At 52.7% G+C, this 26,432-nt stretch overlaps 10 protein-coding genes across 10 annotated transcripts; 5 read left to right on the forward strand and 5 right to left on the reverse strand.

The window, feature by feature from the left end:
• Positions 1–133: 133 nt before the first annotated feature.
• On the reverse strand, positions 134–1,781 carry LRP88_09495 (uncharacterized protein; the record flags this gene model as incomplete). Its single annotated transcript, XM_083245981.1, has 3 exons — positions 134–259; positions 310–1,451; positions 1,508–1,781. 3 exons carry the CDS (start codon positions 1,779–1,781, stop codon positions 134–136), a joined length of 1,542 nt encoding a protein of 513 aa, XP_083097094.1.
• Positions 1,782–3,336: 1,555 nt separating this feature from the next.
• On the reverse strand, positions 3,337–5,439 carry LRP88_09496 (SET domain-containing protein; the record flags this gene model as incomplete). Its single annotated transcript, XM_083245982.1, has 2 exons — positions 3,337–5,280; positions 5,341–5,439. The coding sequence occupies 2 exons, from the start codon at positions 5,437–5,439 to the stop codon at positions 3,337–3,339; spliced, it is 2,043 nt and encodes a 680-aa protein (XP_083097095.1).
• A 730-nt stretch (positions 5,440–6,169) lies between these two features.
• LRP88_09497 (mitochondrial 54S ribosomal protein uL14m) lies at positions 6,170–6,700 on the forward strand (the record flags this gene model as incomplete). The annotated part of the gene is made up of 3 exons (XM_083245983.1): positions 6,170–6,184; positions 6,232–6,316; positions 6,405–6,700. The coding sequence occupies 3 exons, from the start codon at positions 6,170–6,172 to the stop codon at positions 6,698–6,700; spliced, it is 396 nt and encodes a 131-aa protein (XP_083097096.1).
• A 955-nt stretch (positions 6,701–7,655) lies between these two features.
• On the reverse strand, positions 7,656–8,207 carry LRP88_09498 (DNA-directed RNA polymerase II core subunit RPB9; the record flags this gene model as incomplete). Its single annotated transcript, XM_083245984.1, has 1 exon — positions 7,656–8,207. One exon carries the CDS (start codon positions 8,205–8,207, stop codon positions 7,656–7,658), a length of 552 nt encoding a protein of 183 aa, XP_083097097.1.
• Positions 8,208–11,816: 3,609 nt separating this feature from the next.
• LRP88_09499 (uncharacterized protein) lies at positions 11,817–13,457 on the forward strand (the record flags this gene model as incomplete). Its single annotated transcript, XM_083245985.1, has 3 exons — positions 11,817–11,923; positions 11,977–12,104; positions 12,160–13,457. 3 exons carry the CDS (start codon positions 11,817–11,819, stop codon positions 13,455–13,457), a joined length of 1,533 nt encoding a protein of 510 aa, XP_083097098.1.
• A 638-nt stretch (positions 13,458–14,095) lies between these two features.
• LRP88_09500 (peptidylprolyl isomerase ssp-1) lies at positions 14,096–14,830 on the forward strand (the record flags this gene model as incomplete). The annotated part of the gene is made up of 4 exons (XM_083245986.1): positions 14,096–14,098; positions 14,198–14,461; positions 14,513–14,769; positions 14,821–14,830. The coding sequence occupies 4 exons, from the start codon at positions 14,096–14,098 to the stop codon at positions 14,828–14,830; spliced, it is 534 nt and encodes a 177-aa protein (XP_083097099.1).
• A 340-nt stretch (positions 14,831–15,170) lies between these two features.
• LRP88_09501 (uncharacterized protein) lies at positions 15,171–17,135 on the reverse strand (the record flags this gene model as incomplete). The annotated part of the gene is made up of 3 exons (XM_083245987.1): positions 15,171–16,537; positions 16,588–16,699; positions 16,752–17,135. The coding sequence occupies 3 exons, from the start codon at positions 17,133–17,135 to the stop codon at positions 15,171–15,173; spliced, it is 1,863 nt and encodes a 620-aa protein (XP_083097100.1).
• A 1,807-nt stretch (positions 17,136–18,942) lies between these two features.
• Positions 18,943–20,780, forward strand: LRP88_09502 (uncharacterized protein; the record flags this gene model as incomplete). The annotated part of the gene is made up of 5 exons (XM_083245988.1): positions 18,943–19,118; positions 19,175–19,454; positions 19,530–19,741; positions 19,793–20,060; positions 20,109–20,780. 5 exons carry the CDS (start codon positions 18,943–18,945, stop codon positions 20,778–20,780), a joined length of 1,608 nt encoding a protein of 535 aa, XP_083097101.1.
• A 505-nt stretch (positions 20,781–21,285) lies between these two features.
• LRP88_09503 (DUF3176 domain-containing protein) lies at positions 21,286–23,492 on the forward strand (the record flags this gene model as incomplete). The annotated part of the gene is made up of 2 exons (XM_083245989.1): positions 21,286–22,264; positions 22,327–23,492. 2 exons carry the CDS (start codon positions 21,286–21,288, stop codon positions 23,490–23,492), a joined length of 2,145 nt encoding a protein of 714 aa, XP_083097102.1.
• A 196-nt stretch (positions 23,493–23,688) lies between these two features.
• LRP88_09504 (fungal specific transcription factor domain-containing protein) lies at positions 23,689–25,985 on the reverse strand (the record flags this gene model as incomplete). Its single annotated transcript, XM_083245990.1, has 4 exons — positions 23,689–24,045; positions 24,532–25,004; positions 25,056–25,390; positions 25,936–25,985. 4 exons carry the CDS (start codon positions 25,983–25,985, stop codon positions 23,689–23,691), a joined length of 1,215 nt encoding a protein of 404 aa, XP_083097103.1.
• Positions 25,986–26,432: the final 447 nt, after the last annotated feature.

The raw sequence follows: 26,432 nt of genomic DNA on the forward strand, positions 1-26,432 counted from the left end.
GGGCATTTCCAAAGGTTTTCATGATTGTAAATGGGTTCTTTTTTTCACAAGGTGGACAAGATTCATCTAAGCATTTAAATTCAGTTGAGATATCCAATCAATTAAAAAAAGACCACTGGGTCTGGTGCACTTCTTAAATGATGTACTTGTTTCCGTGCATCTTGACCTTGTCAGCGTAGGCCTGGACAGAAACCTCGGTTGTACGCTCAGGGAAGTCCTTGAACGAGAGGGCGTACGTGGCCACCGAGTGGGCAATGAGCTGTAACGATGGTCAGTTACACATTCGTCTTGACGCAATACATGACTCACCTTTGTGTTGACCTCCCAGGCAGTGTAGTTGACGTTGCCAAGGTCGTCGCACAGCTGGTGGTAGCAAGGATCATACCACTGGCCAGCGATACCACCAAACTGCTCTGCCTCCTCCTTGGTCTTGACGCCCTCGGCACCAGTAGCGATACCACCAGCGGGGATACCACCACGGATGAATCCATCGTAGTCGCTGCGGCCGTCAAAGGGGATAAAAGTGTAGTTGAGACCCTGCTCCTCGTACCAGTCGACGTACAGGTTGCGCAGCTCCTCAGAACCAGCGGGGTTCTCAGAGTTGGTAGCATTGTAGATCTGGTAGGCAAAGTTGGGGCTGCCCATCATGTCGTAGTCCATGAAGAGGCGGATCTTGCGGTTCTCCTCCTCGGGCAGCACGGCAACGTAATGGTCGGAACCAAGGAGACCCTCCTCCTCGGCGGCCCACCAGGCAAAGCGCACGCAGTTGTTGACGCGGAACTTGGAGAGCTGGGTGGCGACTTCAAGAACGGAGATACTGCCGGAGCCGTCGTCGTTGATACCGGGGCCCTCGGCGACACTGTCACTGTGACCACCGAGCATAACACAGTTCTCGGGGTCGCCGTGACGGGTCTGGGCAATAATGTTGGTGGTAGAGATGGTCTTGACCTCAGCGTCAATGTACGCAATAGCATCAATCTTCTCGCCATCCTTGAGCTTCTTGGCAATAGCCTGGCCTTCTTCACCGCCGAGTCCGAAAGTAGCGACGTGGTTAGGAGAAGGAGTTCCCAGAGTTCCATGAACCTCCTCCTTCTCGTAGTTGTACACCACAGCGGCGACAGCACCAGCCTTGCCGGCATTCTCCGACTTGGTACCGAAGGGGCAGGTTCCTCGTAGGATGAGAGCAATGTTGCCCTTGAGGGACTCGGGGTAGTCGGACTCGCTGCAGCCCTCGTTCTTGACGAGGACGAGGTCTCCATAGACGGGCTGCTTGTTCTTGGTGGGAGGAGTCAGACCCATGGGTGACGCATCCTTGGGCACCGAGTTGCCGAGGACGAGGCGAGACTCAAAAACGTTGCCCGACACGGCGGGGAACTGCTGGTTAGAGACGGAATAGTAGCCGCCCAGCTTGGCCAGCTCAGCGTGGATGTAGGACAATGTGCCGAGGTGGCCTAGGTAGCAATCATCAGTATCATGCAGATAACACAGCCGAAATCGGCAAGCTCACCTTCACTGCCAATGACACGAGTAGGATGTCCATACTCCTCCTCTCCATTCTTTGCAATCTCGTAAAGCTCCTTGGCCCTCGTCTCGAGGTTTGACGCCTTGATGCTGCTCTGCAATTCCTTGGTATCGATCAAGGGCAGACCGGTGAGGTCATCGCTGCTGGGTCCCGAGCTAGGCGACCAGGAGCTCCACGGGAGCTGGACATTGAGAGGAATCTGCAGGGCCGAGACACCCGAGAGCGCCGTGGCAGCGACCAAGAGGCTCTTGGCAGTCATTGGAATGGTGGAATGAGAATCTGTCTTGGACTGTTTATGGAGGAGAGAGAGATGAAGGAGGAGAGTTCAAGTGATACAGCCCTTGTGATGAGGTGCTGGGACTCGGGAGCTATTAGTGGCTGTGGTTGCCCGCTGCGACGCCAGCCAGGCACAAGCTCTTATCGCGTCTTGCCGCTAGCCGCTTTGAGTCATGAGCTTTGCCTCCCCGCATTAGGTTGCAGCATGTCTCGGATCTTGCCTGTTTACCCTGGAGTTGCAGAGATGAGGGTATTTACGGTGCAGTGTGTACGAAGAGAAACCTGCTGCAGACTTCAGCTTTGACTAAAGCATTGCCGTTGCCATGGATGCCGGCTCTTGATGCAGCTAAGAACTCTATTCCAATCAGGGTTGGTTGTGACCCCCCTTCCACCATGCACCCAAGCCAACGGCCACCAATGGCGCTTCACCAGTCGACGTGAAGCTCGCCGAAACTCACTTTGCAGACCCTTTCGATCTGTATATCGCTAATATTATACAGTATGCGAGTATTTTACTTGTGATCGATTGTTTAGAGCTGTTTAGCCAATATGCCGAGTCGTCGCCAAAGACTTGTGGTTTGCTGTCCCGCTAGCAAGATCGAGACGCCTACATCGCTAGATACCGACGAGTCGAAGACTGCACGAAGAGATAAGACGGATTACAAACTTCTACATATATATAGACTATCGCCTTTGCCCAATGAACAGCCACAAGCACAAAATATCTACTGAATACTGTAATTCTTCTAGTGACATCGCGCTGACGCCCAGCCAAACCTCGAGTCCTCGCGGTACCACCTGTATGGCTAGATCGCCAGCCCAAATCTCACTCAGCTGTACCACCCTCAAAGTTGGGAACACGAAAGAGAGACATGTCGTGAGCCAGTGTACCTGCGGTAGGAAGATAAAACGAGTAGATGCCCCGGAATGCCCAAGCTAGCCAAGACTACTTCATCCATTGTTAACAATGCATGTCGTCTACCTACTCTACCTCGGCGTCGTTCAGCGCATGGGTGAGATTAAACAGAGCATGGGCGGGACTGTGAAGAAGATCTTTTCTGTCAAAACTGCAGTGAGAGAGCGAGTAAAAACAGACCTTGCCGATAGACGGATGGATAAACTAACTTGATGCAGGTTACCGGCAAGACAAAGGGCAACACTGACAGAGAAGCAGAAGAGGGACGTCGGAGTGCCGAGAAAGAAGTGAGACAATAGGACTCGTCAGATATCAATAGGTCCTTTGATAAAGTCAGACGGCCACAAGCGAACGGCTCTGAGAATCCCTGAATGACAATACCTGGTTGAGGCTGATGTGCTGACGACGGTTGAGTCCAAGCCAAGCCAACTCAGCCACGGCCTTGCACATATACTGAGCGCAATCAATAACAAACCAAACAACACTGGGAAGATTATTTAATTTAAAGATGCGCTAGTCACTCCTCTAACCATTCCATGCATGCCTGCCTTATAGTGTACAACTCCCCGTTGCTGTAATCGTTGCTCCCGGAACGCCCTAATACCAAATATTATTCTGCCCATCATGGATCGAGCAGCCTGCTGTTGACCCTTCTGAGCCTTCCACTTCTTCTAATCCCGGACAGGTCTTCCTCCACTGCGGGTGCCAACTTTCTGGCTATGCTGGCTGTACTGTGTCGGCTCAGCTTCCGTCCTCGCTCCGACTCTTCTGGCTCTTCAGTTTCCGTCTTGGAAGTTCCAAAGCTCTTGCGTCCTCTCACCCGTCGCTCATCATCCGCATCTAGGAAACGATGGATCGTTCGATGATCTAGTACTCTCTCTTCCTTGTCGTGCGGTCCTGCCTTGTCCGTCTTGGGCCAGATGTATCCGTAGAGCTTCGAGTGTCGTTCGCAGCGGGGGCAAGACGATCGTGTAAAGTATGCGTTCTGTTGTACAAAGTATCCATCGCAGATAGTGCACTGGATCCATGCCATCTCAGGCTCCGACAAGAGCAGTGGAGTCAGGAGATAATCACCGGGGACTCGCACCCGAGATGGCGGCGTGGGTTGTTTGACGAAGGTGCGGCGTTGGTATTTGCGGCGCTTCGGTTGTTCCTCCTCGTCAGCGGCCTGACCCTCCTCGACAGGCTCGATGCTGGTTGCGATAGGTACTGCCTCGGGCTCGGATACAGCCTCAGGAGCCTTTTCAGGCTCAGGCTGTGGTTCAATCTCAGAATCCAACGGAGCGTTGAGAATAGCTCGAATAGACATGCTCTCCAAGCCGTTTCGACCGCTCGGCCCTGCTGTGGAGGCTTCTGTCTTTGTCTGAGGTGACCGGGATCCCTCAGTGCTCTGGGGGGAAACTGGCGCCACCTGGGGGACTGTTTGAGCTCTGCCCTGCTCAATAGCAAGAGGAATCGCCTCCTTCATTACTGGTGTCTTGACCATGGGCTCCGGAGTCTCCTTCTCAGGCGAGGTGACATCCGTCTCCACCACGCCGCTTCCTGACGATTCACTAGCCGTCACAGAGCTACTGCGCGAGGATGAATCTTCCCTGGAAATCGGCTCAGCTGAACGCTTGAGACGCTTTGCGGGTGTCTTGGGTGGCGTCGCAAGGGCATCAAGTGGTCGCTTGCGGCTGTTGGTCTCCGCAGGAGGAGATCGAGCAGCTGAAGAATCTCGAGCGTGGCCGAGGAGGGAGTGTCTCGTGGCTTTGGGAACTCGTGGCCGCATGTCGGGAGTAACCGAAGGAGTTCGTGATGAACCGGAGATGCTATCGTCTCTTCTTCGCCGTCGCAGCGAATATCCATCCGACTTTTCCTGCTCGATACTCTTCTTCACCGCCACTGATCCCTCCTCCGGCTCCCACGCATTCCGCAGCAGATCCTCGCAGGTCTTGCAAAGACACTCGCAGTTGTTTTCGCCAAAGTAATTATCACCGTAAGTAACTGTGATCTCCTCTCCTGGTCCAATCGCTCGTGTTGCGATAATCTCGATTCCTGCATGGCTTGTCCTCATAAGTTTCGCGTTTGCATCGCAATCGTGGTTCGCAAATCGTGCGGGTCCCATGAAGAGGCTGGTACACTTGCTGCGTGAGCTGACGACGATGCTGAAATCCTTCTTCTGGCTCGAAATTGCCTTCTCCTCTTCCGGGGTGATGATGACCTGAACGCCTGAGAGGTACTTAATGGATTCGTTGCGCTTGATGTACCGTCTGGCGTGCACGGCAGCCTCGTGGGTGACAATCGTGTATCGGTTCGTCGAGCTGACCTCCCATGGACAATCGGGGAGGTAAATTTGCACGTATCGCCTCAAGTGTCGTTTGAAATCCTCCTTCTCCTTGTCTGTTCTCAAGCCATTGTGGAACCTCTTTAGTCCGTCTGTCTTCAGTAGTCGCTTCTCGGCAGCGTCGAGGTCCTTGTTGATAACAACTTCCTCCTGAAGGACTTTTGTGATTTCCTCTTCTCGTACACCTCGGGAAGGGTGGTAAGATGTGCGATTTTTGGGAACCGTTGTCCAGTAAAAGACCTTGTCTGGGTTAGAGCTGTGTCACAAACGCCAGCGTCTACTCCTTCATAAACCACTCACATGGTCAACCAGGGCATCGGTGAGAATGTCATCATATGCTGACAATTGAGCCAACGTTATGCGCTGCTTCTTGGCAGGCGCATTCTTTGAGGGAGGCATGATGCCTACTCGAGCCCTTCAACACAGGCAATCCCCAAGTGCCGAAATCGTCGTCGATGCTGAAAAAGGAGCGCACGTGTCCCCAACAAGAGACACAACAAAGGCGAGAAAGAGAGGATAGCGAGCGTCGATCTCAGGGTACTCCAAATAAGAATCCTTGCGCAAAAACCGAAACGGAGACCTCTTGGTCTTGGAAAAAAGCGGTGGGTTCTAAAAGAGCGGCGCAGTGAAGCGATGTCGTCCAATTCAATTCAGCTCATCCACTCCCGCAACGTCATAGTCTTGAGATGGCCCGCAGCGAGTCAAGGCAGTGGAGACACAAGTCTCTCCTTGTAAGGAACGATATTCGATTCGAAAAGCGACAGAGGAGAGACAGGGCGAGGCTGAGACTTGAGAGGAGGGGGTGCGGTCTCTCAGGGGATCCGGATTGAAGGAGGGAAGAGTTGGCGGAGGTGGAATGACATCGTTGCTTGCTTTCGAGGTTAGGGGGGGGCTTGCTTTGTTCGTCCCCGGTCTGGTCCTGCCCCAGAGAATTGGCCAGGCGACGGGCGGGGGCTGTGCAATTGTTGATGTGGCTTGGCGGCTTAGGTGTGGCTGGCTGAGCCTTGGATGGCACGTGATCTTGGTTCGAAAAGTTCAACGCCAATGGCGGGCAGTCGACGATATCCGAGCTGGACTGTGGAGAGACGAGTTGGAATAGACCTCCCTGCGCGAGGATAGACTGCCAAAAATGATTCAATTAAAGGTATGATTGATCTTTATGGTTTCAATTTCATATGCTAACCGTGGCAGACAATGCTCAACTGCATCGACAACTCGGGCGCTGCCCTTGTTGAATGCGCTCTTGTCGTCGGCCAAAAGCGACACGCCCGAATCGGTACGACCTCTCCCCTCCACACGATATACGACCCTCAATCGAACTGTCCGAAGTCTCTATTACTTATAGAAACTGACTGTCCCAATAGGTGACCGTATCGTCGTCGTCGTCCAGGAACAGCGAGGTTCCTCCTCTGGTGGCATGGCTGGTCTCTCTGCCGCCAACAAGGTTAAGCGCGGCGACATTCGTCACGCCGTCGTTGTCCGAACCCGATACCCTACCCAGCGACGAGACGGCTCGGTCGTCAAGTTCGACGACAACGCCTGCGTGCTGCTCAACAAGGCTGGTGACCCTGTCGGATCCCGGATCAACGGTGCTGTGGGTGCCGAGCTGAAGCGCAAGAAGTGGAGCAAGATTCTGTCGATGGCTCCTATGCAGGCTTAAAGTTCGAGAAGATGAGAGACTACAAGAGGGGAGGTGGATGGTTGTGTATAAAAGACAGGTCAGGACGAAGATGTCACCATGTACGAGTGGGATACTGTACAATTACGAATACTCGGGCATTTGCGAGGCGTTGATGAGAAAATAAAGACACCTTTCAGCTCAATTATTTACGGGTCACTGATTGCAATTTCATGTTTTGGATGTGACTACATGCCACTTGGAGGTTACTGCGAATAATGTTGTGATTCAAGCCTGCAAAGAGCAGCTTGACAAATCCTTATTGTCCCCCATCGCATCTACCAGTACAGGTCTATCAGATATTGATAGGATACAAATTCCATGTCTTCTAAAGCCATCCAGCGCCAGTGGCATCTCTAAGCCACACCCTTCCGTGAACGCCATTTGCTAATGGAAACAATCCGAGAACCCTTCCTCCAAATCTTTAAGACGGTGATGAGATCGAGCTCTTCGGGGGTATTCATACAAGTCATGCCTATGTGAAGATGTGACCACACTCGCAGCAGACGTAGAACAATTTCTACAAGAGTTAGTTGTCTGATATTCAGGCGGTCATCGATATGGCTTACCATGCCGGTCTCGGCGCTTCGCTGCTGAGACTGGAAGAAGACGGCTTCTTCATGCTTGCAACTGGGGCAGGTCTTGTTGGATCGCGGGAGCTGCAGCACACAAAAGAAGAACAAAGTCAGCCAGCAGTCTGTAAGCGAGGGCAAGCGGGTTCCAAAGAAGACGCGAGACACATGAGCTCCGACTGCTGAGTGCAACTTTTACGCGACCGTCACGGGTCGGCTGCCAAACTGCTAGCCGCGAGGGTGTCTATCATGAGAAGCCCAGAGCATGTGCCAGCCAAATGAGGATGAACATAAATCGTGTGCGTCGTGATGTAGCGTAAAGGGGTATAGTCGTTTGAGTAATGTCGATCGGGAATATGTGTCGATCATAGGTCGATGTCCATGAGGCTGTCGCAGAACTCCTCGCTCGTGTCGGAACATGAATCTTCGGGGTCGGTCTTGAGGTCGCACTCCTCGGACATCATCTCCTCGTCGTACTCGGAAAAGGGGTCCGCGTCCTCATCCTCCCAGGGCAAGGTAAACTGGCACATGCCCGTGACGGAGCGCTTGACGTTCTCGCGGAGAGTGACAACCATCTGGCAGTCGGGCTTCCCACAGGTGGTGCAGAGGATGATTTCGCCACAGCCGTGGCAGGTAACGGGCGGGAGGTGACTAACCGTTGGGTCGGAGCCAACATCCTGCGTGACACCGGCCGTCTCACCGGCCGAGGTGTTGAGGACGTTGCGGAAGACGCAGGTGGATTGGGCGTCTTCGGTGTACTGGCAGGTCCGGCAGGTGAACTGCAGCTTGTGAGAATCCACATCCTCCTTGGGGTAGAGCATGTTGGAGCACTCGGAGCAGAAGCGAAAGGTGATTTGCTCAAGCTTCTTGTCGCCCGAGGCGTCGTCGTAAGAAGTGGTGGACTGGGGGGTGGCCATTGTGGTCGGTCGCAAGTTGGATGTAATAATGCGTAGGGGAAATGGCGAGTCGCTGCGCGGTTGAAATACTAGTATATTCCAAGATGCGAGTGAGAGTCGCGAAGGCGATCCTTTGTTTGTCGCTCAGAGGTTATGGTGTTGGTGAAGAAGAAAAGAAGAGGACCAAGTTGAAAGCAGCGAGGCAAGGGAAATGGTGGTAGGGTAGTCTAGGAGTGGGAGCGGAGGGCGTGTCCGTGCCGAAAAGACCTAGACCCACTGTTTTTTTTACCGCTGCCCGAAACTGGTTCCAGGTGACTTGACTTTTGGCTGGGTTGCAGGGGAAGGTTGGCTGATGCAATGGCAGACAAGTCTGCAGATGGGAAAAGTATCTTTTGCTTTTTGCCGAACTTTGTGGTTTGCGGGTAAATATCAGAGGAAATAGAGAGGAAGAACTAGAGTCTGGAAAGTGTGGTAGGTCTTGCTAGTTTTGTAGGGAGACACCAAATAGGCCAAGCCAGGCCTCGTGTGGATGGTCACACGTGGGGATTGCCATGAGAGTGAGTGAATCTCCTCCTCAAAACTCTCTGTCGCTCTGTTTCACGGTCTTGACGCGCCTTGCGTGGCAAGGCAAATACTAGGGGACAACACGGCCACGATGGATCCCCGACAGGGGGGTTTGTTTGGTTTGCTTGGTGACTCACGCCTGAAAGCTACAGTGCAGAACAACACAACTCGGCGATAAACATGAGGTGACGCTATTCCTGCCTGAAGTCCCAGGCAGTATAACCCCGGCCAGCTGGCAGCGGCACTTCCGCCCTGTGTAACTTGGCAACCCCAAATCATCTGGTGAGGCGGCCGACTACTGTGCACTCAAGAACATAACAGTGAGAATCGTGATTTGCGTCATGATTGGTCGTAGCCCGTCACCTCGAGAAGGGGCGAGTAAGCTGATTCACGATTGAAAATAAGCCGATTTGACGGCAGAGTAGGGCGACAGCGACAACACCCCTCTCAAGTCGGACACGCAGATTCACACCTGCGTTAATCAACGCCTCGATCCAGGAACAATGCAACCTGGTAGGCATCCAAGGGAGACCGCCAAGATGATGTGCATGGAATAAGAGACACGCATACGAAGCCTCTGGAAATCCCCAGAACAGCCCAACGTTGACAGGCAGAGAAAGTGAGTGCCGCCAGAGGTAATGGCGGGTGACCAAGTGTGGCACATGGAGGCTTGGAGTCCCAGGTACGAGGGCCACGGGACCAGCCCATTCTCAACAGCACGACTACAAACGACGGTTCGAGGTCAAGACCACGTGTAAAATAGACGCAATCTATCCCGTCGTCGCTGTAATGGGAAGAATTGGGGAGTTGGGGATGTCACTGCTGTTCGTTGGGTGTTTTCCTAGTCCCCGCAAAGGGGTGGTATTATGGCTTTCTTTCGCTCAACGAGCTCACCAATACTCTCGCGTTTCTCCCCTATGACAAAGCCATTTATATGCACTTTCATTTTAATTCCATGCAATTCTTCACAACAATGCGCTCCTGGGTTGTGCCATTGTGAGTCATGGTATTCCTAAAGCGCGTTCCTAAACGCGGACCGATGGTTGATCATCGGCTGGCTCGTGAATCTCGCCAATAGTCGTTTTATCTATCATTAGACATCCCCTCTAAATGCCTCTCGTACATGCTTATCAAGTGTTCCACGTGCGTCTCGTTTGCGTATTCGATCTCGTCTGGCGTGTCTTCCCATACGGATTCCAAATCCACAATAACTACCCTGTCCCCAACAAGAAGAAAGTTGTCCAGCTTCAAGTCGCCATATGCGAGTCCAAGCTTGGCCAACTCAGCGAAAGCTTCCTCAATACGACGCTGAAACTCCGGGGGCTCAAGGCAAGGGAACTTTTGGTTGCAGGATTCGATCCCATCGACTTCGGAAAGGATCAAGGCACGGGTGCCATGGATGTTGTTTCGCCAAAACACTTGGGGATCAAGCTTCCTTGGAAAGATACGAGCTTCTCATACATGCTCTTCTCATTCTTAAATTCATCATTCCAGCCTGGCTTGAGTTTCTTGATCACAATTCTCGATAGAAGGAAATAGTCTGGGGTGACAGATTTGGCCAGTGATTGGATCACCAGAGGAAGTCGGCAGAACAAGGCGATTACAACGCGGGCAAAGGAGCTGCGAATAATTGAGAGTCGCAAGACGTTGGGGTGGTAGCTATCATCTTGGCTTCCGATGGCACAAACGATGCTCCATCCAAGGCGAAACTGAGAAGCCGGATCAGCCACTCTTTCAGTAATAGATAACCTGGATTGTGAGTACCTTGACCAGTGATGAGCTTGAGTAGTTAGAATTATCCGACCTTATGGAAAGGCGACCGGACGACTTGGATGATACAGAATCGCAGCCGCGCATCGCAAGGGAAACAAAGTCACAGCAATCACTTCACTGACACTGACTAGGAGTCGTGAATGTTTGGTACGAGCTGGCAATACATAATCACGTTCTCCATCTTGCCTGTCAACACGGCTGCCTGATGCACACCAGACACGTAGGTCAAGCAATAATGTTATGTGATCAATGAGACGGCCGGCGACGGCAAAGACGATGATGAAAATTTAAATCTTCTTCAATGTTATATGTGACTTTGTATAAAAACCATCTAACTACTCAAGGGATATTATAGGTATTTTCTTCCTTTGTGTTGGCGCCTCTTTTGCCGGTCCTTACCAATCCTCTGGGAGTTGCGATACCCGCTCAAGACCTCATCAAGAAAGGTTTGGAGCAAACACCAACTTTCTTGACCTCGAAGATGATAAAGAATGAGGACAAAAACGATCAAACACTCTGATTAGAGCCGATCATCTATTTAATTTGTCGCCCGCTTCCCGAAATATTGGAAACTCGAGGCCGACACGCCAAACATAACGTTATTGGGGAGACCAGGTTCGTACCCGCCCGCCGGGGTATTATCCGCCAACTTCTATGCCTCCCATCCTTATCTTGCATAAGTACTGAGGGGTAAGTTAATGTATATACTTTGTTCACATGCCCACATGGTCTTGCGAAGAAAGGAGGCGAGCAAACCTGCCCATGGATGAGTATTAGGGATGCGTTCAAGGGAAACATTGATGAGGATGCTGAGCATCTTGGCTCGATCAATGATACTTAACCCCTTGCTGAGAATCGATACAGTTGACCTCTTATTTCGTAGAATGCCTCCATTGCACTCTTTGTATCTACGTATCATACTACGGACCATGTTGTGAGGTGTAATCATTGCTACGAATTCCTCCAAGAAAGAAGCTTATCTTCCCCACAGACTACCGTCCAACCCCGGATCTTGGCAACTTTATTTGTTGGAGGAGATTACGAGGCTTAATGATGCTAACGTTGCTCTAAACTCTATTATATCAAATCGTTCGGGAAAGGGGTACGGTTGCAATATGGATGTCAGTATCGAAGGATCCGATGGTGTCTCGGATGCCGGGTATTCTCGATGGCCACGCGTAACACCTTACCGAAGCCACTTGCCTCAACTCTCGCGCATATATAGTAGACAAAGGACACTTGGATTGGCATCTATTCATCACGCATAGACTCATCGAGAAGAACACCGAAAGCATGGCAGGCCTTACTGAAACCAGCGACAACCCCATCCCAATCACGAGCGCCGATTCGGTCACCAAGATCGAAGCCGGTGATGAATTGAGCCACATGGAGAACCAAAAGTTAGTATCAAATCGCCCCTTTAGTGATTTCGGCGAGTTGACCTTAGCTGTAGAAATGTTCCTCCCGAGTTCATCTTTGATCGTCAGGCTGAACGCCGCTTGCGCAACAAGATCGACTTGACGATTATGCCAATCATCTGTCTTATGTATCTCTTCTGCTTTATTGATCGTGCTAATATCGGTAAGAATATTGTGGCTATATCATTTCACCAGCATCTTGCTAAGTATGATGATAGGCAACGCCAGGATTGCTGGCATGGATGTAGACCTTGGCATGAAGGGCTTTGACTACAACGTCACCCTATCCATGTTCTATGTCTCTTATATCATCTTTGAGCTTCCTTCCAATATTGTTTGCAAGCTCCTTGGACCAGGCTGGTTTCTGCCCGCCCTCACCGTGCTGTTTGGGTCTTGTTCCATCGGCTCCGGCTTTGTCAAGACAGTCCCCCAGATGATGGGAGTGCGGTTTCTACTCGGCATATTCGAGGCTGGCATGCTTCCGGGAATCGCCTATTACCTCTCTCGATGGTACCGCCGCTCTGAACTCACGTTTCGGTTGGGACTATATCTTGTTGCGGGCCCCCTGGCCGGTGCTTTTGGAGCTCTCCTCGCCTCTGCCATCCTCCGACTCGATCACTTTGGCAGCGTTGATAGTTGGCGTATGATCTTTGTCATTGAGGGCATCATCACAGTTGGACTCGGACTGATCGGCTTTGTCACCATGACAGACCGACCGGGCACAGCACGGTGGCTCACAGAAGCAGAGAAGCAACTCTCCGAGGATCGTGTTCGGTCGGAGCGTATCGGACAGGCCAAAGTGCTCGACAAGATGGACAAGAAGAAGCTTATCCTGGGCATCTGGAACCCTGTTGTCATCAGCACGTCTTGGATCTTTCTCTTTTGCAACGTCACGGTGCAAGGGCTGGGCTTCTTCCTGCCGACAATTGTGAGGACGATTTACACAGATTATACCGTCATCAAGCAACAGCTCTACACGGTACCGCCCTATGCAGTAGGATCGATTGTTACGCTGTTGCTGCCACTGATCAGCTGGCGTTTTGATAGACGGCAGTTGATCATGATCCTCTCAACGCCTCTGGGCATTGCTGGATACATTATCTTCTTGTCAACAGCCAACCAGTCAGCACGTTACGGCGCAACCTTTTTGGTCGCGTCATCCGTGTTTTCCCTGGGGGCTCTCACCAACAGCCAAGTCTCGGCAAACGTCGTCTCGGACACGGCCCGATCCTCTGCCATCGGCTTAAACGTGATGCTCGGCAACATTGGGGGTCTCATCTCGACGTGGTCCTTCTTGCCCTTTGACGGACCCAATTATCCCATCGGCAATGGGTTGAACTTGGCTACTCAGGTGGGAACTCTGATCTTGGCGACGCTGACGCTGTTGTGGATGAACCGGGACAATAAGAGGAGGGAAAGGGTTGAAAGTGAGGAGTTGGAGAGGGTGCAGGGCCTGTCAGCGGAGGAGCAGGAGGACTTGGATTGGAAGCACCCTTCATTCCGATGGAGGCCCTAGATGTGAAAACATCCAATTCTTCTGTAAATACCTTGATGTCGATAGTATCCAATCCGACAATGCCCATCAATTTGAGATGGGACAACGAGTGAGGGATATCCAGACCAACCACTAGCGACCCCATGACCTTAAATCCTCTTAAGCTTGTGCGTCTATTGGACCAGGCGCACGCAGAGCACAAACCCAATCTGGATATGCCTCGTCAAGGCAAAGGCCAGTCCGGGGCGTTCCCCCTTGCCTACTGTAGGTGTTGGATGCCGCGGAGAGGATGCGTCGCCCTATGAGAGCCATTGGCCGATCACCACCAGCTGCGACACCCCGCGTCAGACCCCGCTCGCTACGGCAACGCCGCTAATTTGTGCCTACGCGGGGCCGGGGGGCGGACCTGACCTTCTAATGGGGTCTCCCGTGGAAACTGGTTCTGCGGCACGTCATTGTTTCCAGCTACGTCCATCCCAGCTTCAGCTTCTGCCGCCGAACTTTTACTCCTGCATACTCTTGCTTCTTTTGCCCAGCGCATCTTAGCTTCACACTCGCGACGATCCATACCATCACCGACGTCGAAGCTACCTATACTGTAGCTCTCGTGACACTTGACTTGTCCCTCCACCAGCTTCGCATCAACAAACTCTGTAAACATGGTAAGCACCAAGTCAACAGCACAGCCCTTGACCAACAGAGCACCAAGCCACCACGGCCTCATGATGCTTGCCATGGGTACCTCCAGCTAACACACTCAGTCTGATACCGGTCTCCCCCCCAGCTGGGAGGTGCGAATCTCCAACTCCAAGAACCTCCCCTACTACTTCAACTCGACCGACAAGGTCTCCCGATGGGAGCCCCCCGCCGGCACCGACACCGAGAAGCTCAAGCACTACATGGCCACCCACCACAGCGCCGGCTCTCGACCCGCCGCCGCCCCTGGCGTCCCCGAGGGCAAGATCCGCGCAGCCCATCTCCTGGTCAAGCACCGCGACAGCCGACGACCGAGCAGCTGGCGAGAGGTATGCGCGAGCGCAACTGAACCGAAGAAAACCGCTGACAAACATATCCAGGCTGAAATTACTCGCTCCAAGGAGGACGCCTACCAAATCATCCAGGCCCACGAGGACAAGATCAAGTCAGGCAGCATCACCCTCGGCGAGCTCGCCCTCACCGAGTCGGACTGCTCCTCGGCGCGCAAGCGAGGCGACCTTGGCTACTTTGGCAAGGGAGACATGCAGAAGGAGTTTGAGGACGCCGCCTTTGGCCTCCAGCCTGGCCAGATGAGCGGTGTTGTGGAGACTGCTAGTGGTCTGCACTTGATCGAGCGGTAAGTCCATCTGTGATCTGAGAGAAAATCATTGACTGATGAGTTTGGCAGCCTGGAGTAATTAAAAAGTATATATCATGCCGAAAATTGACAAAGCACAGCGTGCAGTTGAAGTCGTGTGCAAGACTAATAGCAGTGTTCTGAAGAATGCCGCCTGCATCCCCGTTTCGTTCAAGTGCTCATAAGAAATTCAATTGCTGACCCAGAAACCGTACATCTCCTCTAGCTACATTATCCTCCCCAAGGTCTGTTCTCAAATGCTACAAAATTCAACCAAATGTGCTTCTCTATATCAGACATGCTCCCCCCTTGGCCTTCTATCCCTCTCTCAACCGAAATGAACTCTAAACACCAGGCACAAAGCGCACAATACCGCCTCTAGTCTATCGCCCACGTCTTGTCTAGCTTGCCAGACTCAACACCACATCTTTGAAGGGCTCGACCGTTGTGAAAACCACTGTCATGACTCCAGACACTGTCATGGCCAAGGCTGCATATGGCGCTGCTCGACTTTTAGTCTCGTACAGGTAGGATACGCCCATGGCTGCGCCGTTGATGCCGACGGTGATGCCTGCGGCGATTGTGATAGGGTCGTCACCGCTGGCTAGTTGTTGCTGTGTTGTGTTAAGGAGGGATTTGAGACTTCGGAACGATCTTTTGCTCTCTGACGCAGGCAGACCTTCTCGAGAAGAGGTGTCGTCGTCTTCTCGCTTCACCCCCAGCTTGTCCAGCACGAACGGATAGCAAAGTTGGCCGAGAATACCGTTGCTCACCACGAGGGCCGCGTTCACGCCTGGATTGCCACCCAATGCTGTCATCGCCGGTTTCGCCAGAGCAAGAGTCGTGCTTCGTGCCGCGAACGCCAGCGCTCCGGGGCCATCCAACCCCAGCGTTTTCCCCGCGAGAACCGACAAGAAGACGTTGCCTGCTGCCGCTGCCGTGGCCACCAAGATCGTGAGAAGACCGGCCGCGCTGAAGAGCTGGCGCTGGCACTCGTACAGCTTGAAGCCCCAGATCAAGATACCACACTCGAGGATGGAGAGCGCAGCATCTCCAGCACCAAACCACGGAGAGTGGCTTCCAGGAAGGGGTGTGTTTGTCGCTATGGAAGTCCAGAGAGCATAGAGTGGCGTGCCGCTGCTGAAGATGCTCAACACTCGGGGCAAGCTGTCGGGACCGTAGGCGCCAGCTTTTCCTCGTGTGTATGCCGTCATGAGCAAGGTCGTAAGCAAAACGGGATTCATGAGAGTGACGAGAGTGTTCTTCAATCTGGGTACGTCGTTGCAGTATCTTGATATGTTGAACTGTCGCTGGAGCCAGAGGGTCAAGGCCCAGACGAACCAAAGGACGCAGCCGTCAAGGATTCGGTCTTCGTTGGCAGCGGCAGCAATTGGGGCGCCGACGACAAAGATGCCGAAGAACGAAGCAAGTAGATGGAAGTTGGAGGTCCAAAAGTGCCAAATCGAGGAGTTGTCAACACATTCGTCGATAGGCATCAGAACCGACGACCTTCGACTAGCTGCAAGAGACTGTCCTGTTTCATGCCCCGGCGTTGAGAAACCGACGTTCTTTTCATGGTTGCTACAAGCGGGTCGGGATATCTGATCCAGAGTCGAGTCGGAGGAGAGCCAGCTGATTTCGACCCGCGGGGGAGTCGTAGTGAGGGGGCGAGGGATGCAAAAGTCGTCAGGGATGCGAGAAGTCGCCAAGGACATGACAAGGAGCGAGACAGCAAAGACAGTGGTCCAAGAAACGAGGTTTGTCACAACTGGACACGGATATCAGCAAGGCGAGATTCCCAGGGACCAAGGAACTCACCAAAGTTGCCGATGATGCAGGCGATGTCGTGGCCGCCCAGGATGTCGCTCTGGTTGAGCATCACCAGAGGGATGGGGAAACCCAAGCCCAAATGGACGTTTATGAAGTCTATCTGTGGTACATGTCAGGCTAGCACCTTTGAGAAAGCTACGAGTGCTTCATACCTTTGCTTTGATGTGCTTCTGGTATATCTCGTCGACGCATGGGGAGCAGAGATAGGCCACGGCCATGAGCACAAAGGTCAAAGCCATACCAAAGATGGAAGAAAAGAACTCGAGATACGTAGGAGCCAAAGCCCGACTGAGACCCCAGATGATGAGCTCGCTCATGAGGTAGATGATGACGACCCATCCAAAGTCAAGCATGCTCGTCGCGATGGCCGTCAACCGCCTCCTCCACAGGGCGGGCATGTCTTGGGTGGGATGAAACAACAGGAGCATCTTCTTTGTCCAGTCCAAGAGGAGCGGACCGAGGGCTCCATTTGAGCGTCCGAGACAGCGGCGCAGAAGGCGGAGGATTTCAGAGACGTTGTCTCTGAAGGGGGCCATTGTGCAACAAGGCTTGGTGAGAGAAGGATCCAACACAGAGTCCCCGGGGCAGAGCAAGTTGAAGAGGGTGTTACACCATGGCAAAGCCTCGTAACTTGCGGAAGGGTGCGATGTTGTTTTTTAAGGAAAAAACAGTTGGTTGCTGGTGCTGGGCACTGCAGGAGTTGAAATGGGTGAAGCGAGCAAGCGTTGACAGTGACAAGGGCCGGTGGCGGATAACATACCCCGGAGAGACTTGCAGCTTGAGATGGCAGTTTTGGGACATTGACAGCATAGCTGCATGAGATTTCAAGGTTCGGATGGCTCTTTTTGGTTGATGGTCATGTAGGAACCCGAGTCACCAGTGCCAAAACAGGTGTTTCGATCGGTCTACTTCCAACATGTCAACAAGTCAGAGATATTATTGGTATACGAGTGTATCAAAATCAGGGCACAACGAGACCGGAGATATTATTGGTATATGGAGGTGTCGAAATCAGGAGTTTGCTCTTCAAAGATTGACCCCAGGCAGATATCCGTTTGGTCTTGTTTGTCCAATCCCACATCAGCCACTGGCAACTTGCCGCTCCCGTCTTGCCGTGTCGAGACCCTCCGTTTGAAGAACTTCCCCAGCGATCTTGTACCTGTCCACAGCCAGGTACGAGGCCATCGTCTTTGAGTGTCCAACGGAGAAACGTCATTGAGACGGGACGTGGTGACAAACAAAGGACGGAAAAAGTAGCCTTGTGGGATTTGAGGAGGGGAAGACTCGAAGACACGGCATGGGAAATAATCCCCGCGGGGAAGAGAGTTATATTGGACTTGAAGATGCTTGGTAATTGAGAGAGGGGCCCCTGGGTCACGGCATGGAGGGCGATGCTGGGGGACGTGTGACGACTCTTCAAACGGAGAGGGAAGGGGCTTTGTTCAGACGGCGAAACGAGATTTTTTGCAACTTGAGATGATGGATACGAGGGGAATTAGACGAAGGTTTTGTCTGTGTAAAAGGATAACATCATGGGTTGGACGAATTGACTTTAAAAGGTAGCCCTACGTGGATGTATAGGTAGTTGTGCGGCTGTGAGACTATCGCCAGCCTGTGGCCTATGCACTCATGCACAACACAGCCCGGGCATACATACCCAGCTTGACAGATCTGACTAGAATAAATGAAACGGCTTGACTTGCAGAGATTAATATCCTCAGCTCTTTACATCTACCAATGATGAAGCCCTGATGAAGCGTCTCTTCAAGCAAATATCCATTGAATGCAAGATGTGCTGTAGGTGTAACCGGCCAGCGGACCCACCCCGCCTGGAACAGTTGGTCCCCCGGGCGGTAGGCCGCTGAAAAGGGCCTTACGGTGCAGGGGGCTCGTGCTGACCGCCCCCGGCCGTTGTCTCGGATCTTGGGCCGACGACGTCCAACGTCTTTAATGTTTGTTTGGGCTTGAGGCTCATCAAGATTCATCAAAAAGCCCACCCATCAGCTCAAGAGGCTTGGATCTGCAGACGGGATTGACGAACGGACACCTCCTCCATCTTGAGATCTCGGATCCTTGTCAGCAGCCTCGATCTTGACCTCAGCCTTGTGGCTATTCCCGTCGCGGCTCATCGGCGCCTCACCACCACAACGCTCATCCCACCTGGCGACACGTTCAAGACAAACGGCTCTTGGCCTCGGCTACACTTGACCCAGCCTCTTACCGCCTCTCATCGTCTGATCAACACCCTTCCCCTCAACAAAGCCTGAAGCAAGCCAGCACTGGCCTGTGCAACATCACCAAGGTTACTTGAAAAACGCCACTTCGCTATTCCACAGGACCAGAATGGATCTCGCCCCCAGGGATCGCGCAGAGGCCCTGCTGCTCAAGGCCGCCCGCGCGTACGGCGTCCCCGCCGCGAAGGACGACGTGCGCGGCGCCCTGGACGATGCCGCGTTCGTCGAGTGGGCGAATCTACATCTCGCGCCCGATCACCTCTTGACGGGTGATGAGCTGGCATTGTGAGCTGTCACCCCCCTGCTTGTGTGCGCAATCTGTTTCGGCTGACTTTTGATAGGTATACTGCCCTTGACAAGAGCGGCCAGGTCGATAGATTGGCTGATTTGTATGATTTGGGTGAGGTTCAGGCGGTCAATGAGGATGACATCAGGGCTGCTATTGATGAGTTGAACCGGTCTACCGCCACCATATCCAAGCAGACTGAGGCTTTACGACAGCAGCAGGATGCTCTCTCGCGTCTTGTAAAGAAGCGAGATGAAGCTGAAAGTCAACGCCGTGACTGGGAAGACTCCCGCCTAAACAAGACCAAGCTGGCACTCAAAAAGCTAGCATTCGAGGTGACTACCCCCCTCCCCCTCACTCAATCTGCAGTTACCTCTGGGAAAACGTCAGACTAAGACAAGGGTATTCAGGTCGACGGCGAGGCGCAGAGCCTCGAGTATCGCGTCGCCGATCTAGAGCACCTCGCCAAGGACTCTCGCTCCAACCTTAAGCACACGGTGGACGACGCGCTGCAGTCCGACGATAGGCTGCTGTCGAGCCTGCAGAAGCTAGGTTGGGAGCTGGACCAGCAGGATCCGGAGGAGAAGCAGACTGTCGAGAAGCTGCGTGAGATCTGCATGCGGTATGCCGTGCCTGAGTGGGTATCATGTGATGGATACTAACGGTCTTGTAGGTTGATCAAGACGACTGTTGAGACGCTTCGCACGAGGTTGGATAGGATCTACCTTGAAGCCATCCTTGCGGCGGAGAGATCGGGTGACGTCAAGTCTGCAACCAGTGATGATGTCAAGGCTCTGGAGGAGGAGCTTGAGTCTCTCTACTCTGAGATCCTGCCTGTTGCTCAGATGTCGGCTGAGCAACAGCATCTAGAGCCGGCGTTGAAGTCGACCGACTCTCACAGCGGACAAAGCCTACACCGTTCTGCCGTAGCGGTTTCTTACGTGAGTCTGTGTTGCACGCCAGCTGTACAGCGTCGCTAACTGGTTCAGGTCGATGAATGTCTAGACCACTTACTGGACAGAATATGTCTTCTCGCGGACCGTGTAGAGACGCTCAAGTCACACCACGCAGCAACATCTTCCATCATTGCAACCGCCAAGTCAGAGGTCGCTGCCTCCCTCTCTCCGGAGAAGAAAGCTGCCAAGCCCGCTTTCCCTGCTTCACCTGTTCGCAACCGCAACCCCTCTCCCATTCGACGAATACGCGCGAACACTGGATCTCGTCGCGGCAACCGTCGCCGTTCATCTGGAATCCTGGATGAGCCTGCTATTGAGGCCCTCCTTCGTAGCCTCGCACTCACCCTACCCCCAGCAGAAGACGCAACCGCCCAAGAACGAACCTCAAGCCTAGCACAAGTCGTATCAGAACGCACCATCAAAACAACAGACGTAACCCGCAACGCACAAGAAAGCTACGAAGCAATCACAACCGCACGACTCGATGACACCCGCCTCGCCATCCAGCTTCTCCGCGACAGCGTATTGGCCGAGAGCCCTTTCAACGATGTCAAGCTCGCTGACCCCGAGATTGAAGGGTCGATCCACGTGCTGAGCCAGGAGGTGGAAAAGGTGAGGGAGAAGCTCGAGGGGGCGGTTGCAAAGAAGGGGTCGTTGGCGAAGAGCGTTGCCAAGGATGAGTTTGTGCAACGATGGGCGGCATGATTATTGTGATATTCTCCCATGATGCATCAAATATGTTCAACTAGAAACCTAAGATTTCTCGTATCTCTACCATTTTCATGTTTCAACTGCTGTCCATCGTACTATCCGCACCGCTGAATTCCTTCAATACTAGCCAATTGCCCCCGGCCCACAAAACATATGCAGGCACATCCTCCAATCTGGGGTATTGGATAAGTTGAAACAGGGAGGACCCCGATAAACTTGATTGGGTCCGCAACCGTGAGGCCCGAGACTCCATCGCACGTCTCTCGGGCGGCTAAGCAAGGGCAGGGAATGTGGCCGCATATGGGCGTCTAAACGCATGTCGGCATGTGTTGTCCAAGGGTCGAGGCCAAAAATAGCGGTATTTTGCTGCAGGTTGGATAATGTTTCGTTTCTCTGAGAATAAAGGATGATTTCTCGCTCTTCGTATTCTTGGACCTTTTTCTTTTGTTTCGTCGCTACTCAAGCTGAGTGCGAGACCAGCCAAAAACTCCAAATAACCATGGCTTCAACGGATCAGCCAGCCGACCATGGCTCCAGCGACACTGAAAAATACCCAGGGGACTGCAGTCGCAGAATAACATGTCGGCCTTCTGTTGTACCCAACTATAGCCTCACTCTCCGCGCCTTGGCCGAAGCCAGTGAACCTCCCTCTCCCACTCCCTCCGGTTCACTACCCTCTCCTCGCTCCTCCTCTAGTTCACCTCGCTCTCGCTCTCGCTCTCCCTCCAACTCGCATCACTCTCACTCTCATCCCAGTTCACCTCTCTCTCCCTCTGCCCCCAGCTCAACTCTCTCCCCCTCTACCTCCAGTTCACCTTTCTCCCAGCCTGGCTCACCTCTCTCCCCCTCTCCGCCAGGCTCACCTCTATCCGATGGCACAACCCCTCGAAACTCGGTCCAGGAGTCCCGAGAAATTTCATCCACCAAACCACCAGATTACGATACCGAGTATAATAGACAGGCTCAGGACATCAAGGCGACTCACTGCTGGTGGTGGGAGGACATTGCAGCTGCCATGTTCAGTATCGTGTGTATGAGCATGGTGGCTGCAGTCCTGGTCTCTGCCCACGACACGTCGCTAGAGTCCTGGCCAGCCTCGATACAACCAAACTCCATCATCGCCATACTTACGACGTTAAGCAAGGCGGCAATGCTCGTACCCATAACCAGCTGCTTGAGCCAGCTCAAGTGGAGGCACATGAGCACACAATCCAGACCGTTGTCACATCTTCAAGTCTTTGACGACGCCAGTCGAGGACCTTGGGGTTCGGCCGCGATGATGTGGAAACTCCCATTGCAGTCAAGACTTGGATGGGCTCTTGCTCTCGTCACAGTTGTTGCGCTGGGGATAGAGCCGAGTGCGCAGCAGATCTTGGCCTTTCCGGTCCAGGAGAGGGCCTTGAAGAATGTCACAGCAGATATTGGAAAGGCGGATATGTACTACTCCAAGAGCCTCTTTCAGCCTGGCGAGGGAGACGGTAAGTAATGACGACTGTTTCATACCTTGCTCAGATGTGAGCTGTGCTAACATTCACGAAAGGGCAAATCTTGGATCGCAGCATAGACCTTCCTCGCTTTCAAGCATCAGTCATCAGCGCTCTAGCAGGAGACGTCTTTGAACCATACTTTAGCTGCCCTTCACCAGCAACACGCTGCGAATTGCCTGACTTCAGCAGCCTCGGTATCTGCAGTGCAGTGAGCAACGTCACTGAACAAACGAAGCGAAAGTGCGAGGAGGGAGACAAAGGCGTCAGCAATTGCACTTACACCATCCCTCTGACTCTCGAGTCGCCCGAGGGAAGCAAGAACACGACAATCTCAATGAAATACCATGAGGATACGGAACACGGTGATGGCAGCGAAAATTCTCATGTCCTGCGAACGAGCTTTGTCCCAGGAGACAAGGACGTGGTAGGCCAGTTTGTGGTCGTGCGACACAGGAACGACAGCTGGGGCGACGACTCATCGGAGCCGAAAAGCCCAGAAGTTCTGGTGTCCGACTTGCGATGGTGCGAAAAGATGTACAATGACGTCTCTGCGAATCCCTCAGGACCCAACTCAGAGAGCGTCGACGACAAGCTTCTCCAGTTTGCGAGCAACGAATTCGAGGGTGGTCGCTGGTTTCTGAAGTTCACGACTCCTGATGGGCAAGAGAACTATACGATTACACGAGACTTGGAGGAGTATCTGCCGATGTACTTGGGGCAGGTCCTCACTGTTGAGCTGGAGCAGCAGATGGCACACGGCGTCGCATCACGACCAGACTTGTCAAGAGCTCTCAAGAGTCCGGGCTTCTTGTCTACCGAAACAGACGTGGAGAAGTTGATGAACAATCTCGCGGATACACTCACGAACCAACTCCGCACCAACGACAGTGGCGACAACAGAAACGCCACCACAGTGAACGGCACCGCCTTCCTCAATGAGCCCGTCATCATGGTGCGTTGGGAATGGTTCATCCTCCCACTCATGGAAGTATTCTTCACAGTTGTTTTGCTTTTCTGGGTCATCGTCATCAACAGAGACGGGCCCCTGCTCAAAACCTCTATCATGGCGTATCTGATATATCCTCTGAGAGGATGGAGGGAAGAGGAGATGAGCGTCGCTGGCCGGCAGACGAAGGAGAAGTTGGGTAGACTGGCGGAGGTAATGCGCGGAAGGATGGGTGAGAGCGGTGGAGGATACGCCATTTTCAAGCAGGACTAATGTCTCCTTGCTCACTAATTTTCTTTTCTGTTTAATGAAGGGGCGGGTCATCTTCGAATTAATAGTCTGAAACCAGGACGTTTCGAGACACAATATAGGTTATCAGCCCAAAGGTTCATGATCACGCTGGTCGTGAGTAGATGAGAATCATATCACCCACACATAGATTAGAGAGTGGTGCCAATTATTCATGGTATTAAACATGTAACCAAGCATGGTCAATAAAAATAGGCTGCGAGAATATACTGTCAAGCGAAAACTGCTCCAACCCTTCCTCATAAAATCCATCCGCACTCGGGAGTTGGGCGTCAGAGTGCAATTCCCGCTGAGCCCTCTTATCCCCAACGGGATGAACAAACGTCGTCTGCACGCTCACGGTCGTGTTGGAGGCGTTGGACTGGCCGCCGGGTGTATCGTCGGTCATGACCTGTGGTGCTACAGTGTCCATTATGTCCGAGTCGATGAGTTGCCAGATTTTTGCGGGTTGGAAACTGATCATGTTGTTGTCTTGGGCTTGACTGGACATTGTTTGTAGCTGATGTAGAAGCTCGAGCTATGAATTGGTTAGCAAATAGAACTCAAAGGTGTGTATTAACATCGAGCTCACCTTTTGGGCGCCTCGTGGACTAGGATACGGCATCGATGAAAGAAAATCGACGCATTTCCGATAATTCTCCCTCGCTGTATCCGAAACCTTGCTATCCCTCGCATACTGAAACAACCACGCGATAGTAGCCGTAGCTGCAACCATGTCACAAATCAACGGGTCGTAAACCACAAACCCAATGTCCATGCACGTCTGTGCCAATCTAGCAACCCACGAAGAGTGAAACATGGCCTGATCAACGGTTCCCTGTAAAAATAGTCTTGGTTGGGAAGGTCGGTTTGCTTTTCGCAAGGTGACGAGATGGATGAAAGGATGGTTGAGAACCCCTTGTGTTGCGTGGGCCGCCATCTGAAAGACCAGCCAAGGCACCCAATACTCGTGATGCCTCTTTAACTCATCTAAAGTCCGCTCCGAGAATCCCACATTGCGTACAAAGTGCACGTGGCCTAGTTCGGCTTCCAGGTCGTATAGTTTGTTGGTCAACCTGTAAAAGCTAGAATCCGTATTGGACGGGCTGTCGACTTGGCCGACTCGGATGGCGTGGACATACGAAGCCACATCTCCCCAGAACGACACTCCTCGCAGAGCATGCGCTATGATACCGGAATCTGGCTTACTGTCGTCCCGGATGTTGGCCAGGTCTGGCGCAAATTCCTCGTCTGCTTGACAAGATGGGGGAGAAGGCTCACGCGTGCTCCTTGGATAATCAGGGGGTGCGAGGCTTTGAGATAGAAGAGTGAACCGTGGTGCAAAGGCTTTTTCCAGAATAAAGACGCTCCAGTAGCACCTTAAACTGGCGTCATCCTGGGGGCTGCCTTGTGGGGAGTTGACAAAGCTCATGCTGCGGACGAGTTCTAGTCTGCTCGCGGCCCCTATGGCCATCAATGCCAGCGCAGGTCTTCCTTCTAAGGCACCAAGTTAGCAATGCCGATATGAATTCGAGTTCAAAAGCATACCAAGAATATCAGCCAAGGCCAGCAAGCAGAGAGCTTGCGAGATTTCGAGCTTCGCCGTTCCCCTCATGGCCAGCTCCAGGACAGTGTCGCGGGCAGATCTCGCCTGCAAATGAATGAGATCAGCCTCCTTGGCGCTATTAGAGTCATAAGGCAAGTTGGACAGCGACAGAGCGAGAAAGATCCATTGCAGAAACAGGGGAAAGCCCTCCACTCGATCTCTCAGACCCTCAGGTCTGAAGAGCGGGAGCGGTTGGAAGTACAGCCGAGTGCCGTACACCTCGACAGCTTTGTCGAGGGATTCTGAAGACGGCAGGGTCTCATGAGGGTCGGAAGGCCTATGCAAGTCAGATTAAAATTACTAAAGCGAGAGATTGGGCGTACCATGGCGTTGAGGGCTGATCAGGGGCTGTTTGTCTAGTGATGGGCCTCTCGACTATTGATTCCGTCGCATGCCTTTGCTCGAGAAGCGATTCTGGGGTAAGAGAACTCCCACTACCGCTTGCATGGTTTTGAGAATTGCTTGAATAGCTTCATCAGCTTCATGTTCATCAAAAAGGGGTGGCATGCTCACCGAAGAATGTCATAGATCTCGCCAACTTGGGCCTCCAAATTGCGCACACGATCTCTTGGTATTGACGTTCTACTCAAGCTCATAAGCTCGGACCAAATCACCAACGACAAGGGGTATGCTCACGATTTAGACGTCGTCCTCCTTTTGCGTCTTGTCGTTTCCCGATGCCGCGGAAGATACTCACACGGCTGTTCAAGACGCTCACAGAATGAACAAATGGGTTTCTCTCCGGTGCATTTCGTCTTCTTTCGCCTAAATCTCACGATGAGCATCTCCCGTTCCACACCAAAACCCCCGGTCGACGCTCACCTGCAGCTCTCGCACGCACGGCGAACAGTCAGCTCTGCGGTACCACTCATATTGGGTGTGGGGTTTTCGCCGCTCATGCCACCAGAATCCGGGGGAGAAAGCAGAAAGGGGATGAAGGTGGGATCGATGAGATCTCCGTGCCCACTTTAAGTTATATATACTCGGTGCTCGAACGAGACAACGACGGTGACACGTGACGAAAACCTGGGGTAATCTTCTAATCTTTCGTATCAAGCCCAAGTGCTTCTGAGCTTCTAGGATATCCCGTCGGCGCGGGGAAGAGGCGATATTGAAACCCTGTCTTGAGCTGACTCTTTTCGAGATATGAGCGAGACTACGGAGTAGACTCGGCAAGTTACGTGTTAAGTATCCGTGCCCACATCGTTTATCTTTGCGTGAAATACCATTGGTCAATGGCTTCAACACGGAGTTTTACACTACTTTTCCGCATGCCCGCCCTCGATTAATACTTTGTCCCTTGCTTTCGTCTTCAAGGT

This window comes from Fusarium phalaenopsidis, assembly GCF_050370095.1.
Source record: "Fusarium phalaenopsidis strain FUZ10S chromosome Unknown contig_32304, whole genome shotgun sequence".
Lineage (NCBI taxonomy): Eukaryota > Fungi > Ascomycota > Sordariomycetes > Hypocreales > Nectriaceae > Fusarium > Fusarium phalaenopsidis.